The sequence below is a fragment of the Amblyomma maculatum genome, chromosome 1 (genome assembly GCF_055883805.1).
Source record: "Amblyomma maculatum isolate TAMU_Amacu chromosome 1, ASM5588380v1, whole genome shotgun sequence".
Classification (NCBI taxonomy): Eukaryota; Metazoa; Arthropoda; class Arachnida; order Ixodida; family Ixodidae; genus Amblyomma; species Amblyomma maculatum.
The window spans coordinates 318,029,975-318,047,858 of record NC_139344.1 but is presented as its reverse complement, the minus strand read 5'-3'; the positions used below and the strand labels follow the sequence as shown (position 1 = coordinate 318,047,858).

General features: G+C 51.0%; 1 protein-coding gene across 3 annotated transcripts in view; it reads left to right on the top strand.

The window, feature by feature from the left end:
• The first annotated feature begins 257 nt into the window (after positions 1 to 257).
• LOC146207210 (aquaporin AQPAe.a-like) overlaps positions 258 to 17,884 on the top strand; it is a 189,521-nt gene continuing 171,894 nt past the window's right edge. The window contains exon 1 of one of the 3 annotated variants that reach the window (XM_084609095.1): positions 258 to 940. In XM_084609095.1, coding sequence (XP_084465221.1) covers positions 459 to 940 — 482 coding nt within the window. In that variant the 5' untranslated portion in view covers positions 258 to 458. The remainder of the gene's footprint in view (positions 941 to 17,884) is intronic. The other 2 variants (XM_084608984.1, XM_084609042.1) reach the window with 2 other exon arrangements.

Sequence of the window (17,884 nt, the reverse complement as noted above, 5' to 3'; positions counted from 1 at the left end):
CTATTTTATCGTTCCGCTCGCCCTTGCCATGTGACAAATCTCGGATGAGCCTACACACAGCGCCGCAATCTCGAATAAAATCATGGGAAGTGCAATCTGCCGGGGCCGGGCCCAAATGGGGAACAGCCCCTTTTCGGTGGCGCCGGTACAACGCGCTAAACAGAAAGTACCGAGTGACGCGCGCGCCGCGCCCCTTCTTTCTCGGCTTTCATCTCCTCCTCCTCCTCCACTGCCTCCTTTCCCCGTGTGCGCGCGTTTGAGCAAGAGCGCGCCGAGGCACTCTGCGTCCGCGACGCTGGCGAGCGCGTTCGCCTCGAAACTGCTCTCCGACGTCGATGTATTCGACCGGTTGTACCGCGCAGGCCAACCTCGACAGGGCACGCCGCAACTGTGACTAGCGTTCGCGATGGGCCCGCCCCTAGGATAACGGTGCCCAGTCTCGTCGACAGCTATCATGGATGGCGGGAAGACTTCCTGAAGAGGAGTGGTGTGCTCTGGGAGGACCGAAGGCCATGGCAGCGACCGCGGTCAGCCTGGATTCCCTGTTCCTCCAGCTGCTGGGACGGCTGGACTCGGCGGGCCGCTGCACCTCCACGTCGTCGTACAAGCGGCGATCGCTACGCGCCGAGATCCGCAGCTTGGAGCTGTGGCGCGCGGTGATCGGAGAGTGCCTGGCCACCTTCTTCTACGTGTTCCTCGTGTGCGGCGCGCACGTGTCGTGGCCCGGATTTGCCGAGCCGTCGGTGCTGGGCATCGCGCTGACGGCCGGCGCGGCGGCCGCCACCCTGGTGCAGTGCTACGGCCACATTTCAGGCGCGCACATGAACCCGGCTGTCACTCTGGCCACGTTCGCCACGCGCAAAGTTAGTTCCCTCAGGACGCTCCTCTACGTGACGGCCCAGTGCGGCGGAGCCATCGCGGGGGCGGCGCTTCTCTACGGGTGAGTGTTTGGCACCGACCTCAAAGCAGTGTCCTCTCCTGGACCCCAGTCAGTTCTGGGCACTGCTCGCAAAAGACGTTCGAGCTGCCTGGTCGTGAACGTGCTGAGTGCAGCAATCAGCTGCCAACATGCTCTCGATCCTAATGTGTTTTAAACTTCGGCTGGCTTACCAACAATCGATTTACCTACGGTAGGCTCTTTCTGGTGCATATCATGCAAACTTATCCACCTTGCGAACTTCGACGCGATCGATCTTGAATCTTCTATCCTTTTCTGCTTTTCATAAATGACAAGGACAAGTCCTCTACACCATTGTTCACTGTCACGAGGGAATTGGTCGCTCAGTGCGCCTGTTTGATTTTCCACAAATGAAACTGGCTGGCAGCCTGATGTGCGTGAAATGTAGGCCGATTTGCTCTTTATAAGCGTATCCTATAGAATGATACTGTTTCCCGTTTGGGGAGTAGATGGGATGCTTTCAGAATGAGGCCATAACAAGGACACTCAATCCACGTAATAATTCGGGCCTCCATGGTCTGCTCAGTTCTAACGTCTCTGACGGCGCAGCTACATTGCATATAATGAACAGTGCCAAGACGACCAGTTACGTGTCGACAGGTGGTGCGTCGTGTTTCTTTTCAAATCAGTTCGGTCTGTCACCGGTTGATCTCTTACTTTAAGTAAACGTTCCTTTAAATCCAAGCGAAACACCGACATGCAAGGAAGTTTAATCAAGCTGTATGTTGCAACAGTGTGATTCGGATTTTTGTACAAGAACGCCTTGAGCAGCCAAGGCCGCCCACCCGCGACAAGCTGCGAGGGTTGACGGCTTCTGGAGGACGCCGATAAATCCTTGCGATAAGCGTAGTGGCGTTAATACGAGCAGCGCGTTGTGTGTTCAGCTGCTCCTCGAGTATAGCTTCGGCTCGTCTTGCGCTCTGATAAGATCAGGGTGAAATCGGAACGCATCTCTTCGGGGCACATGGGTATGAGTCCGCGTGACTTTCGAGCAATGTTCCTTCGGGTACACTGCCTTGTGGTATGGAGGAAGCGATGTTTTGCTGAGCGCTACAGAAAGTTGTCGCGAATGCTTGCTTGTAAGTTGTAACTGCTGCCGTTTCTTCATTCGATTTTTTTTTTTTTTTCGCAGTCGTAGCTGCTCGTATGTTCTGGTAAATGGACTCAGAGAAACTGCGCGAGACCGCGCTTTGACATTACCTTTAACAGCTTTGTGCTCGACAACGCACTGGCGACCTCTTGCTGTGTTTTTGAGCCAAGCGCATCAAAAGTACAACATATTCTTTCCTTGGCTTCTCGGCAGCTTTGTATAAAAGCGGAGGTCGTCTCATGACAAGGACGGTGCAATGGGTGTTACATTTTGCCGGAATATATCTTCTGCAGTATTCGCGAAGCGAGCGACCAGCCAGTTTGCACAGCAATACCTACCTGAATGGGCCATCATGAGTAAAGACACGCGCTTTCTTTCTGCCGCTCGTTCAACCCGGCTCGATGCGCGTAAGGCTCGTTTGCAGGCAGCGGATGAGAGAGTGAGAAAGCGGGGCGACAAGGGCGTGAAAATGCGAAATAATTATTCGTATTTCGTTACACATCAGTCTTTCACTATACATAACATTGGCCTTATAGCAATGTGTTAATTGTGTAGGAACATGGCTTACATCTTGCTCAATATTTTTCACTAGAAAAAAGAAGCATCGCCAGCAAGTTGGCTTGCAATTGCATCGACCTTTAGTCATCCCTCAACACGTGCACAGGCCGTTCTAGCCACCATAACGTGTCGGTCGACATGTAGAAACTTACGAGACATACAATAGGCGCCTTGGCTGCTAAAATTTTATTATCCTAAAATAAGGTGAATATATTGTCGCATAGCGAGCTATGCCTATGTCGCGCGCCGTTTTCCGGACCCGTGCACAGCCGGGGAGCGGTCCTTTTTTTTCTTTTGCACGGCGTCGCTGTGCTTTCCCCTTCTTCTTGGGGGGGTATTCACGATGTACGCCGTTCGGAAAATGGTTAACGGCTGTGAAGGAGGCGAGCTGTTGAAAGCTCGCGTCCCAACCGGTTAACGCCTGAGGGCTTGGGGGCGACGGCTGAGAGCACGGACGGAGCTTTGTGTTTTGTGCCGTCTGCGTCCTTGCGGCCCATGTGTTTTTGGTTTACCTTTTGTGTGTTTGGGTGCCAGGCGGAGATGCGCCGCGTCTTCTAGAAATTCACGCGGTGCTCGCCAGGAAACAACCTCGCGGGCACCGGCGTCCTATTGGTTTCTCAGCTGTAAAGAAAGTCGTCTCATTGGCTCCGATAAGCGCATTTCCGCCTGGTAACAAACACTGCCTGGAGAATCCTGAAGAACGTGGACAGAGGGGTTTTGGCGGCAAGTAAGGGAGGACGGCGACCATCCGAGCTGCTGCTCGGGACCCCTGCTCGGAAGATGTCGCGTTGGCGGACTGATGTGTTGTTAATTTGAATTAGTTGTTTATTTGGTACTATACTGGATTCGCTTTAATTATTGTTTGAGTTCATCTTTATTAAATTCAGTTATCTTGTGTTATCAAACGAAACCGCCTGGTCCCTTTCTTCAATGCGGCGGAGCCGTCGTGCCGTCAAGAAAGTTCAACGTGTGAACACTTCGTTACAAGTGGTGGAAGGTGCGTGGTAACGACGACCCCGCTCTACCGGAGATGCGCCCCCATCTCAGGAGTGATCCGGACATGCAGGCGACAGCTGACTTCGCTACGATGACGAGCTCTCAACCGAGGATGTCCATCCCCCCTCCTGTTTTTAAGGGAACCCCTGAGGAGTCCGTGGCGGAATGGCTGACCTGCTACGAGCACGTATCATCGTTGAACGCTTGGGACGACGACACAAAGGTGAAATTTTTATACCTTGCCCTTGATGGCGATGCGAAGAAGTGGCACACCACACAGCTGCTTACCGGTGCGCCGATTTCTTGGAGTGACTGGGCGGCGAAGCTCAAGACCTGCTTCAGCAGCCGCCACGCGACGGAAATCGCTCACCTTCGGCTGCAGAACCGGGTACACCTGCCGTCGGAGTCTCCGGAGCAATACTTTTATGATGTGCTGCAGCTGTGCGCTGTTACGACCAAGCATCCGCATTTGCGCGCTCTATTGTTCGCCTGTGGGCATGGAAAAGTGCTGTGAATATGTGGTGATGGTCCAATGGCTCTAAGTGAGCCTGTTTCCAGGAATCCTGTTTTGTAAGCCTGTTTTGCTTTGTGGACACTCTGCAAATGCCAAATTGACCCTGCCAAGAGAACGTATGGAAAAACACAAAGAAACGTCCCCCTGCGGGAAATGCAGGAAGTGCTTTCTTTCTTTTGTTCACCCTTCCAGTCGATAAGCCCTATCGTCCAGTGAGGAATGCCTACTTTCCAAAGGAGACGACAGAGTGACATGTCCGCTGACGTGCAGGACAAGAAAGGAGCATGACGCATACAGCCATTAAGTGATTTCCCAGGAATGCAGGAAAGATTTGCAATTGTCGAAAACGGACAATGCTGGGAGCGGATGCGGCGCCACGTGCACTCGGGTTTCTGAGAAGTAAAACCACTTGTCAGAACCAGCCTGTGGTTTCTTTGCTGAAGAATAGAAATGTACCTCCTCTCCTCGCCGTTCCCAAGCTTTTCCCGCCAACAAGTGATCACGCCCAACGAATGAATGCCGGACCAGTCAGTGCTTCAGACCATCAGTGCAGTGATGTGTTCGATTGGATGCCGATACCTGAGGGGCGTGCCCTGGATTTGGTTGGTCAGCATCTTCAGAGAGGGGCTGGACATAGGGGGTTTTAAGGACGCTGCAGAGCACGAAATGTCGCTCTGGGCCCTGGGTAAACGGCTCATCCAGTCGCTTCTCGCTATGAACTCTTAACGCTTGCCATTTTGCTGATGTACCCTTCTTTTTCGTGTAAATAATCTTGTAAATAAGTTTCTCAAAGTGCCATTAAACCTGCTTGTACATATTTCACCAACTTCGAAGATTCAATCCTACTTCAACCCCGAGTCTCTGCACGCTACCAAGTGAAGGCCGGGTCGACGTAGCCCCAGCGTCACGACAACTGGTGACCAGCGTTGGGATCTGGATCTACAAACTACAACATCTGGTGATTCGAGGTGGGGTCTGGATCTACAAGCTACAACATCTGGTGATTCGAGGTGGATCAGAATCTACAAGCCACAACATCTTGTGATCGGAGGTGGCATCTCAAGCAACAAGCAGGAGCAACAATCGGCCAACAAGAAAGCAGCTCGGACATCGATCGCATGTGTGGGTGAGTGCTTGGCTTTTCTTCTGATGTGGACCAGGTTCTAGAACAGGGTTAGATTTTAGAACTGGTAAAGAGAGTGTGGAAACGCCTTTAGGTTTGGTAGTTTGCACAGTTGTTTTGGAAGTAGCCGACACTCGGAGCGATCATGGACCTACAAAAGCTGCAGAAACCGGACCTGTTGCTATTGTGTGAGGAATTGGGAATTGATACAAGTGGTTTGGCACGAAAACCCTTGATTATAAAGGCAATCACTGATCTGGGAACCGATGATGAGGAGCTCAGTGAAGCATGGAACCTCATCGGTCAAAAAAAGGAGCAGCTCAGACAGCAGAAAGAGCGGGAAAAAGAGGAAAAGGAGCGCGAACGTGAGTGGGAAAAAGAGGAAAAGAAGCGTGAAAGAGAAGAAAAAAAGCTGGACCAAGAAATTGAGCTCCGGAAATTAGAACTAGAGTTGAGCAAGAGGTCGGGCAATTGTCCCCAGCTAGCGGTACCTCTTCTCAACAAGGAGGCAGATTTCAAGATGTCAAAGTACATGCAGCCATATGTGATATCAGGGGATATCGGTCTGTATTTGGCTAACTTTGAGCGAACCTGCGAAAAACTGTCCTTCCAGCGAGACACGTGGTCTCAGAGATTATTGACGGTTCTGCCCTGCGAGGCAGCGGAGGTTGTCGCGCGGCTAAGCAAGGAGGACGCGGACAACTACGAGAAGGTCAAAGCTTGCCTTCTGAGAAAGTATAGGCTTAGCGCCGAGGCGTTCAGACAACGTTTTCGGAAAGCTACTAAGTCCAGGGACGAGAGTTACCCTGAATTCCTGTACAATTTAAGAGTTAATTTGGGCGAGTGGCTAAAGAGCACTAATTCCTACAGTGATAGGGACGCTGTAGTCGAGCGAATTCTTTTGGAGCAGTTTTATAACTGCCTCCCAGAAAAAGAAAGAAATTGGTTACAGGACCGAGGCGAAATTAAGTCGGCAACTGAAGCTGCCGAACTTATTGAGGAGTATGCTTCGCGCCGACAATTCAGCAACCCAGCAGTGGATAGGCCCCGCAATCCCAAGTTCAGTGTAAATAACCGTCAGAAAAGGCGCTTTGCTAGATTTGCAAACGAAGAAAGGAAGGCTTCTTCAGGCAAACGCCCTAGAAAGGACGGCAGTGAGAAAAGTGGGGAAGTGACCAACGCGCAGAACACAAAGAATAAGCTTGAGGCTAGGAAGCCGCTCACATGCTTTAGGTGTAATGAGCAGGGTCACATTGCCGTCAACTGCCGGAAAGAAAAGATTGCTTTCTCGTATGTCAGTGACTGCGATGAAAATATGCAGCTTTTAGAACCCTACCTGCATGACCTAGTAGTCAATGGGAAGCCTTGCAAGGTACTGCGCGATTCGGCCGCAACGATGGATGTTGTCCATCCGGCGTATGTGTCGCCTTCCGACTATACAGGACAGTGTGCGTGGATCCGCCAGGTAGTGGAGGAACAGAGTGTGTGCTTGCCAATCGCGAACGTGGTCATCGAGGGCCCTTTCGGCGAGTTAACAACCGAGGCTGCCGTTTCAGAAAAGCTGCCTAAGTGCTATCCGTATTTGTTTTCCAACAAATCGGACATGCTACTGCGAAAGAGGGGCATCCTTTTCGGAGACAGTGTTGTGCAAGCATTAACACGTTCAAAGGCGCGAGAACTAGCTACACTGCTCATACCAGAAAATTCCACAGCGGAGGAAACGGCAGTTAAAACAGTGGTCTATGTGGAAGATAGCGGGTCAGAAAACTTTGAGAGCGAGGCATCTCAAATAGGTCAACTTGAAAGTGAGCTTGATGAGACGCGGAATGAGGGCGTTCTTGAGAATAACCTCTTACCGCCAGTGTCTAATAATATCACGAGACTTTTAAGTGGAACCCGAGAGGACTTAGCTATGGAGCAAGCCAATGATCCTAAGATACAGGAGCTTCTCAAAAAGACAGAGCAGAGAGGAGAATTAAAGAAATCCCAGCTGTCCGATCTGGGCGAAATAATAACAGAGTTTGAGGCCTGCTTCGTGGACAGGCCAGGCAGAACTGATTTGACTGAGCACGATATTGAGCTGACTTCAGACGTGCCAGTGCGATCAAGGTGCTACCGATTTTCTCCAAGGCAAAGAGAAATTCTGGATAGGGAAGTAACTCGCATGCTGGAATTAGGAGTAATAAAACCCTCGGAAAGCGATTATGCTTCGCCTATGATCTTAGTAGAAGCTCCAGGTAAAGACCCTAGGCCTGTGGTAGACTACCGAAAGCTAAATTCTCTCACCAGGGATCAAGTGTATCCTATTCCGAATATTGAGGAGAGAGTAGAACAGGTCAGTAGAGCGGCATATGTGACTACGCTGGACCTTACTCGAGGATACTGGCAAGTACCGCTCACTGAACGCGCCAGCAGATACGCGGCTTTCGTCACTCCGACGGGCAGCTACCAGCCAACAATGATGAGTTTCGGGCTCAAAAATGCTCCATTTTGTTTTTCCCGACTCATGGATAGGGTTTTAAAGGGGTGTGAAACATTCGCGGTGCCTTATTTAGACGACATTGCGGTTTTTTCCGACTCATGGGCGGACCATATGGTACATCTAAGAGCTGTACTGAGCCTTTTGCGTCAAGCTGGACTAACCGTAAAGGCCGAGAAATGTTGCCTGGCAAGGGCGACCGTGGACTACTTGGGTCACAATGTAGGTCAAGGTTTCAGGAAACCCAGCGAGATTAAGATTTCTGCGGTAGCAGACTATCCGCGGCCGAGCACGAAGACGGAAATTCGAGCATTCCTAGGTCTGACTGGGTACTACAATCACTACATCCCTAACTATTCAGCTTTGGCTAGCCCTCTGACCGACGCTCTCCGCAAGACAGAACCGACAAATGTAGTCTGGGACGAACAAAAGGAAGCCTCCTTCGTAAACCTGAAGGCTGTGCTGATTAGCCGTCCGGTATTGCGAGCTCCAGACTATGACCGAGAATTCACGGTCCAGTGTGATGCCAGTGATCGAGGGTTAGGTGCTGTTCTCTGCCAGAGAGATGACGACGGTAATGAGCACCCCGTGCTCTACTTGAGCAGAAAACTGAGTTCTAGAGAGAGGGCTTATTGCGCGTCAGAGAAAGAATGCGCTTGCATTGTATGGGCCATTCAAAAATTGCAGTGCTATCTTGGAGGGGCCAAATTCACCGTAGAGACGGACCATTGTCCCCTGGCTTGGCTGCAAACTGCGACATCGAAGAACAGTCGCCTTCTTAGGTGGAGCTTGATTTTACAGCAGTACAATTTTGAAATAAGATACAAAAAGGGGAAGTTAAATGGGAATGCGGACGCGCTTAGCCGCTCTTTCTAAGCGGTCCGAGATGTTCCTCACCATGTATCCAAATTGATAATCAGGTTTTTTTTTTTTTTTTTTTTTTTTCGTGCGCTTGTATATGTGTGGCTATGTAAAGCAGCACGTTTGGTTTTCTAGGAATACGTGGGTCCTGAACGTCTTGAGAGTGGGCTTTTCTCGAACAACAATGGCAGTTTTCTTTTAACCTGGTCTCTTCAGACGGGAGCCGAGTGCTTGCTTCGACATGTGGTTGAGTTTCAGACAGCTCGAGCAATTTGGCCTACAACAATCAAGACAACGCGACAAGCAACAGCGAGCTTCAAGCGTTCACGTGCAGGCCATTAAGTCGTCTCTTCATGCAGCAGCTGGGACTGCTGCCCTCCGAGACTCTTCTGGCGGGGGAGGAGGCTGTTACGACCAAGCATCCGCATTTGCGCGCTCTATTGTTCGCCTGTGGGCATGGAAAAGTGCTGTGAATATGTGGTGATGGTCCAATGGCTCTAAGTGAGCCTGTTTCCAGGAATCCTGTTTTGTAAGCCTGTTTTGCTTTGTGGACACTCTGCAAATGCCAAATTGACCCTGCCAAGAGAACGTCTGGAAAAACACAAAGAAACGTCCCCCTGCGGGAAATGCAGGAAGTGCTTTCTTTCTTTTGTTCACCCTTCCAGTCGATAAGCCCTATCGTCCAGTGAGGAATGCCTACTTTCCAAAGGAGACGACAGAGTGACATGTCCGCTGACGTGCAGGACAAGAAAGGAGCATGACGCATACAGCCATTAAGTGATTTCCCAGGAATGCAGGAAAGATTTGCAATTGTCGAAAACGGACAATGCTGGGAGCGGATGCGGCGCCACGTGCACTCGGGTTTCTGAGAAGTAAAACCACTTGTCAGAACCAGCCTGTGGTTTCTTTGCTGAAGAATAGAAATGTACCTCCTCTCCTCGCCGTTCCCAAGCTTTTCCCGCCAACAAGTGATCACGCCCAACGAATGAATGCCGGACCAGTCAGTGCTTCAGACCATCAGTGCAGTGATGTGTTCGATTGGATGCCGATACCTGAGGGGCGTGCCCTGGATTTGGTTGGTCAGCATCTTCAGAGAGGGGCTGGACATAGGGGGTTTTAAGGACGCTGCAGAGCACGAAATGTCGCTCTGGGCCCTGGGTAAACGGCTCATCCAGTCGCTTCTCGCTATGAACTCTTAACGCTTGCCATTTTGCTGATGTACCCTTCTTTTTCGTGTAAATAATCTTGTAAATAAGTTTCTCAAAGTGCCATTAAACCTGCTTGTACATATTTCACCAACTTCGAAGATTCAATCCTACTTCAACCCCGAGTCTCTGCACGCTACCAAGTGAAGGCCGGGTCGACGTAGCCCCAGCGTCACGACAGCGCCAGGGTCGACCGCAAAATGCCGGAAGAAGACAAATTGCGTCATCTGCTGCGGGGCCTGCAACCGGCGACAATGGAGAAGATGATAATATCCAATCCGTCCAGCTGCGCCGGCTTCCTGCAGACACTGCAACGCCTCAGTCAGGCCGCGCTGATGGGTTTCACTTCCCGGGTGCTGCCGGCCACCGCAGCAAACACCACCTACCTGGCAACGGGACCCTGTGTTTGTAATTCTAACATATTGCCAACAGCTGGCAGTGCTGACAACGAGCCTCGTCCGTTGACTGTGCCGGGATCTGGGCAGCCCCACCTACTTCCCACCTACACTGCTGCCTCCCATGGTCAACAACAAAGGCTCGCAGGTGAGCAAGATTTCAAGGCGATCGCCGCCTCTCTAGAATCGTTATCCGGACGTCTAAAGGCAATGGAAGAAGAAATTTTTCGTAGGCGCGCGCCATGGCCCCAGAGAACCTCGCGTGACGACGACGGACGGCCGCGATGCCACTACTGTAACCGAAGCGGTCACATAGCTCGAAATTGTCGCCAGCGATGGAGAGACGAGGCCCGCGAACAGAGAAATGCGCGCCACGAGCAGGCTCCCAATCCGGGAAACGGGAACGGCCGGGCTTAGGTGGTCAGCCTGGCCGATCTGTGAGCGTGATGACCGAAGACCAACTCCTCACGGTCCAAGTCGAGGCAAATAACTTGAAGACCACCCTTCTCATCGACACTGGCGCCTCCGTAAACATCATTTCGTCCGGCTTCGCGGCTAAAATTGCTTCAAAAGTCGAACTAACTGAGGGCACTGCTTTTATCAAAGGAATCAGCGGAGACTTATTAGCACCTGTAGGAGAAACAGAAGTAGTGCTTCAATTCGGATCAACCAGATTCAGCGTAAGATTCATTGTCCTCAAGGACTGCCCTTATGAGTTGATAGGAGGGCTCCCATTTTGCCGGCAGGCAAACCTGCTGATTGACTTCCTCCGTAAACAACTAAAAATAGGGAGTGAAGTGTACCAGCTGCACCTCAATACTAGCGTGCAATCGCAGTCAAATGTGGTCACTGCACGAAGTAAAGAACAAGTTTCCATCGAGCCTCGTACGGAAGCCATTTTAAGGGTACACATACCGAGAGACGGAATTCAGCTTGTCGAGCCAAAGTCAACCCTTAGAAGTGGCCTGCAGGTGGCGCGGACTGTCGTGAACGTGGTTGGTGGGATCGGCATCGTCCGTGTTGCAAACCCTACCTTGCTGCCGATAGTGGTACATCGCGACGCGAAGATCGGCTGGGCCACATCACTTCATGAGGCGCAACTCGGACTCGCCGTGCCACACGACCCCACTGCGACAGAGGACTTTGACGTCCAAACTGGGCCACACCTGACGCCATCTGAGAGGGATGAGCTCTTGTCCGTTATTCATAAGTTTCGTCACCTGTTTACCGGCAAGCACAATCCGATTCAGCGCACTCACGTAACGGAGCATACTATAAACACGGGCAGCTCAGCACCCATTTGTCAACATCCGTACCGCCACTCACCCTTCGAGAGGGAGGTCATTAAAGCGCAAGTGGAAGAGATGCTTCGTGACGGAGTGATCAGAGAGTCGCACAGTCCCTGGTCATCGCCCGTCGTTCTCGTGAAAAAGCCGCAGGGAGGTTGGCGTTTCTGCGTTGATTTCCGAAGGGTGAACGCGGTTACCGAGAAAGACGTGCACCCATTACCGCGAATCGATGACATTTTGGATCTGCTGCAGGGTTCTCGATATTTCACGACGCTTGACCTCACTTCAGGCTATTGGCAGGTAGGAATCCGCGAAGAGGACAAGTCGAAGACAGCATTCGCATGCGGCTCCGGTCTGTACGAGTTCAATGTCGTTCCTTTCGGTCTGTGCAATGCTCCCGCGACATTCCAGAGGATGATCAACAAAGTTTTGAGTGGTCTTCTCTGGAGGGTGTGTTTGGCCTATTTGGATGACATTGTCATTTTCTCGAAGACCATGAAAACTCACCTAGAGGACTTGGAAAAGGTGTTAAGCGCTCTTGATGAAGCCAACTTGCGTCTGAAGCCGGAAAAATGCAGCTTCGCGCAACAAGAAATCAGGTATCTCGGGCACGTGCTGACTGGAGAGAACATCAGACCAGATCCGGACAAAATAGCCGCGATCGAAAAGCTCCCAGCGCCAAAAAACAAGAAAGGAGTTCAGAGTTTCCTGGGAATCTGCAATTATTATCGGCGTTTCATCAAGGATTTCTCCCTAATCTCCCGACCTTTGACTAATTTGACAAGAAAGAATGTTTCGTTTGAGTGGGACACGGCATGCGAGGCGGCCATGCAAGCGCTCAAAGAGAAGCTGACTACGGCGTCAGTTCTGCGTCAATTCGAGCCAGGCAAGCCCATCGAAATCCATACGGATGCCTGTGACTACGGTCTTGGTGCTGTGCTGGTTCAAAAAGACGAGGGTCGGGAACATGTCATCGCCTACGCCAGCCGTCATCTCAACAAAGCGGAAGCTAATTACAGCACCACAGAAAAGGAATGTCTGGCTGTCGTTTACGCCTGTAGGCAGTTTCGACCTTATATATTCGGCAGTAACTTCACCGTGATCACAGATCAAGCCAGCCTCGCATGGCTGATGAATGTCAAGAATCCGAATGGACGCCTCATGAGATGGTCCCTGCTGTTGCAAGAGTTTGACCTGACTCTCAAACACCGCCCAGGTTTGAAGAACGCAGATGCAGACACCCTTTCTCGCCTGCCACGCGAGCCGGCACCGGTTAGTGAAGATAACTTTGCACCGCTGCTTGTGCTAGGTCGCGAGGATGTAGGCATGAAGCAGAGGGAAGACCCTTGGATGAGGGAAGTGATAGGACACCTGGAGAACCCGGATTCACCCGTTGCCAGAACACTGAAAAAAACGGCACGGTGTTTTCGAATGATCAACGGTGTGTTGCACAGGCGAGCGAAAGGTTTCGAGTCAGACTACGACGCACTGGTTGTACCAAAATGTTTGCGGTCAGAGGTGCTAAGGGGCTGCCACGATGATCTCACGGCGGGACACCTCGGGGTCAAGCGCACATGGGAGAAGATACGTAGGCGTTACTTCTGGCCTAAGATGTTCGCGCAGGTGTCAAACTACGTGCTGTCTTGCCCTGACTGCCAGACGCGCAAAGCCCCACCGGGCAAACCAATCGGGTTTCTCCAGCCTCTTCCCCCGGTGGGAATGCCTTTTAAACAGGTTGGAATGGACTTTTTGGGACCATTTACGAAGAGTCAATCCGGAAACCGCTACATCCTCGTGATGACTGATTACCACACGAAGTGGGTCGAAGCAGTAGCATGCCCGGCGGCTACAGCTGCTGAGGCCGTGCAGGGCTTTGTGCGAGAGATCGTCCTACGCCACGGGGCACCAGGCCGCATCATTACGGACCGCGGACAACATTTTGTTGCTTCCTTGATTGAGGAAATATTTAAAGCCATGGGTACAGACCACGTGAAAACAACAGCGTACCACCCGCAAACCAATGGCTTGTGCGAACGTTTCAACCGCACGCTTGCCGACATGCTCAGCATGTATGTCTCCTCGCATCATCGGGACTGGGACGAATTCCTGCCTTATGTTCTTTTCGCCTATAATTCGTCGCAACACGAAACGACAGGTTTTTCACCGTTTTTTCTTCTTCACGGACACGAGCCAACACTTCCTGTTGAGGTGGCCCTCGGTATCGCACAAGACGACTGTGACGAATTGGATGCTCACAAGGTGGTGCACCGGCTTCGCCAGGCGCGCCAAGTAGTAGCTCAGCGTGAGAGAGACCGGCAAGAAAAGAACAAAAGGGCATACGACTCCAAACGACGGGATGCTGTTTTCTATCCGGGAGACCTTGTGTACCTGTGGACGCCTTCTCGATCGAAAGGAAAGACCACCAAACTGCTCCACAGATACCACGGGCCGTTCCGTCTGCTCCGGAAGGTATCAGAAAATAACTGGGAGGTCATCGATCGCACCGGCCGAAAGCGGGATGTCGTCAACGCTGAACGTCTGAAACACTACCACCCACGGCTTGCTTCTGATGAGGACGCCGACGACGAGTCAGCAAACGGTGATCGTGGTGATGGTGTGCATGCGTTTGAGCGCTGTGTTCGTGTCTCCGCAAGGCCAAAACGTGTAGCGGCCTCGACCGTGAAAAACAGTGATCGCGGTACCTCTGCTGGAAGTGCGACTGAGACATATTCATACTCCGAATCAACATTTCAGTGTAGACCCACGGGAACTCGCACCAACCCCAAAGGAGTAGGGACCGATTATGACAGTGATACCGAGATGTATTACAGCGCGGACGGAAGTGTTAATTAATCCGCCGTGACTTTGTATATACTCCCGAATGTTTTGTGTTTTGTGTGAATACGTGCAAGTGGACATTTTGAGTGTGCCCTGTAAAATTTTTACTGATATGCCAATGTTTTATTGCGTGTAAGTGTTCTTCTCTACCTTCCTGGTTGTAATCTGTTTCACCTGACATTTATATTTTCTCGTTTTTTCGGGATTGCGTATATTTTATTCAATTTTGGTATTGTTGTGTGGTCCTATCCGGTAGACGTAATTTCATTTTTGAACCTTGTACATAGTTATTCATAGCATTTCCTTGCGGTTTATTTGTACGGGCATGATTGTGACCGAGTGGGACACTCTTTTTCATAGGGGGGAGGTGTCGCATAGCGAGCTATGCCTATGTCGCGCGCCGTTTTCCGGACCCGTGCACAGCCGGGGAGCGGTCCTTTTTTTTCTTTTGCACGGCGTCGCTGTGCTTTCCCCTTCTTCTTGGGGGGGTATTCACGATGTACGCCGTTCGGAAAATGGTTAACGGCTGTGAAGGAGGCGAGCTGTTGAAAGCTCGCGTCCCAACCGGTTAACGCCTGAGGGCTTGGGGGCGACGGCTGAGAGCACGGACGGAGCTTTGTGTTTTGTGCCGTCTGCGTCCTTGCGGCCCATGTGTTTTTGGTTTACCTTTTGTGTGTTTGGGTGCCAGGCGGAGATGCGCCGCGTCTTCTAGAAATTCACGCGGTGCTCGCCAGGAAACAACCTCGCGGGCACCGGCGTCCTATTGGTTTCTCAGCTGTAAAGAAAGTCGTCTCATTGGCTCCGATAAGCGCATTTCCGCCTGGTAACAAACACTGCCTGGAGAATCCTGAAGAACGTGGACAGAGGGGTTTTGGCGGCAAGTAAGGGAGGACGGCGACCATCCGAGCTGCTGCTCGGGACCCCTGCTCGGAAGATGTCGCGTTGGCGGACTGATGTGTTGTTAATTTGAATTAGTTGTTTATTTGGTACTATACTGGATTCGCTTTAATTATTGTTTGAGTTCATCTTTATTAAATTCAGTTATCTTGTGTTATCAAACGAAACCGCCTGGTCCCTTTCTTCAATGCGGCGGAGCCGTCGTGCCGTCAAGAAAGTTCAACGTGTGAACACTTCGTTACAATATGAAGCGCGGCACTCAGCTCAAAAACAGAGTAAAACCTCCCTGATGTGCTCTTACCATCACAGCTCGCTTGTACTGCCCCGCTTTTTTGCTGAAAGCCACCAGACACTGAATGGATATATTTGTCTACTCTAGTAAAAAGGAAGAGAAAAACATGGATTACGATGAAATAAGACAGCAAGGGTTTTGTGCCTGAATGGATGCTGTGAAAATGAACAGGACAAATAACACTGTAAGAAATCAGGGATTTTCAGGTTCCCTGAGTTCACGTTTTCTAACCAAAAGGTTACCCGACGAAACGAAAAAAGGCAGGCGCTTCTTTACGGCGCACTGCGAGTCCCGAACGCGTCTCCGGGAGGGAGCGCGATGATTAGGCCGAAACCAGTCATATGAGCTCTAGGAGCAAGGCGTTGGGCTATCGCCATCCCCCTTCTATTTTACATATTGTCACGCACCATAGCACATCAACGGAAGAAGAAGATGAACCGTTGGACGATCGGTAGAGAAGGAAGAACGAGGGTCAGAAGGACATTTGTAGTTGAGGTCCTGCTTCCATCAATCCCTCTGTAAATAAACCCCCCTGTGCGTACTAAGCACGTAACAGTTGTGGTGGAGGTGCTGGGTGACGAGCACGGAGCGTTCCATCCATCGAAGGAGCCGTATACTCGCTGGTTTGCCACCGGTGCCATTGGACATGACTGAAGACGGCAATACCGAGCAACTGGGACCATCGACGGCGATCAACTGGCCACACTACCGAGAGCCCGGACATTTTTGTAAATGTCCGGGTATTCAAAGGGGAATCCGCCTGTTTTCTTTTTCAAATAATGCGATAGCAGCGTGTGGGAACGAGACCTTATCGTTAGGAAAGCCTTTCAGAGTCACAGATTACTGCAAGTAGCCTGTTCTCTGACGACAGACGAGGCTCGCAAACAAAGTCGCCGATGCTTATGCACAGCCAAGGTCCGTCCAGAGCAAAAATGAAAATGAAGTTGCTGAAACCGTGAATGCTGCAAATAAAACGAGATCGACGCGGTCTGAGAGCAAGCTTTCCAGAGAGATTTAGGTTCGACGCTAGAGGAGCGTAGTGGCGCCTCGCGTGAAGCATCGTAAGTGCACAAGCACTACATATCACTGTTGGGCCACAAAACTACTTTTAAACGTAGCGATGTTTGCTGATTTGCATCAGCCGAAACTTCTAAGTAATATAACAACCAGGTAAACACAGCACGATCTCCAGTGCCTGCAGCCAGATGCATGCACCCTGCAGCTCGACGCGTATGCATGGCCGCCTGACCCTCTCGTATTTTCTCCCCAAAGTGGGTTAGGGTGCCTCGATACCTTCAGGCTATAGATCGAGGCGTCCACAATGCCAAACTACTGTCTCACAGACACGTTTTGTAGAGATATGTCCGCTTCCTAATGACGGCAGTAATTTTCAACAGGGATGCAATATAATCGGCATTATTAATATTTGTAAGCAACATGCTAAAGAGAGAAAACTAATATGGCTGGGTAATAGGCTGTAGGAACAGGCGCGATGCTGCAGGCGCTGACAGTAAGCCACAAGAACAAGTCATCTGAAATGGACACACGTTAGAAGCGAGGAGCTGTTATGCCAGTGGGAATTCGGAACATGTGCTTGACTGGACACGACACTCGTATTGCTATAAAAAAATCCATGGCACACATTGACGTTGATTTTAGCCGGTCTTTCGCCATGGCGTGGACACATTTTTTTTTTACGGTATACCTGACAGTTCCCTAATTTTGCCAAGCACCCAAAATTACCCTGACAACTCTGCTTAGACACCCTCGAAATGCAAGCATTATTTGAGTATACGCGAAAGTGGGGGTCAAGCGCGATTTCATCTTAAGCCGCAGCATTTCAAGCACGAAAGTTCGAATGGCAAAAGCAGCGTTGCCGCCGCAGTCCTCTCCCGTTGCAAGCCTCTCAGTACGCTGCACCTGGCGCAGCGTAGTGATTTGAACGAAGAGGCCGAATTTCACGCCTTTACGGCATCTCCTACCGCGCTCGGGGTATATAAATTAGGACTCATTTCGGCTATGAATATGTGCACTTATCAGCGAGGAAGAAGATCTTATTCCCATGTTTAGGGCTATTTCGACAGCCAAAAGTGCTCTAGTTAGACGAAGACGGAAGCGGTGGTGCGCGCGCCGTTGTTGGCGGTCTCGCGAAATAGCAGATCACGAGATTGCCTCATGCCCGAGCGTCGAGCACATGACCAAGAATACGAATGCAAACGTGAAGTAGTACGCTTCACTTTCGCAGTCCTTGACATGTGTGCCCAACAACTGGGGGGCGCAGTAAGTCGGGCACACGAGCGCATGTACTCTAGAATTTTCCCGCCCAAAGAGGAAGACAGAAGCGCCGCGGGTTGGCTGAGTAGTTTTGTGACTTGAAGTCGCAAGAAAT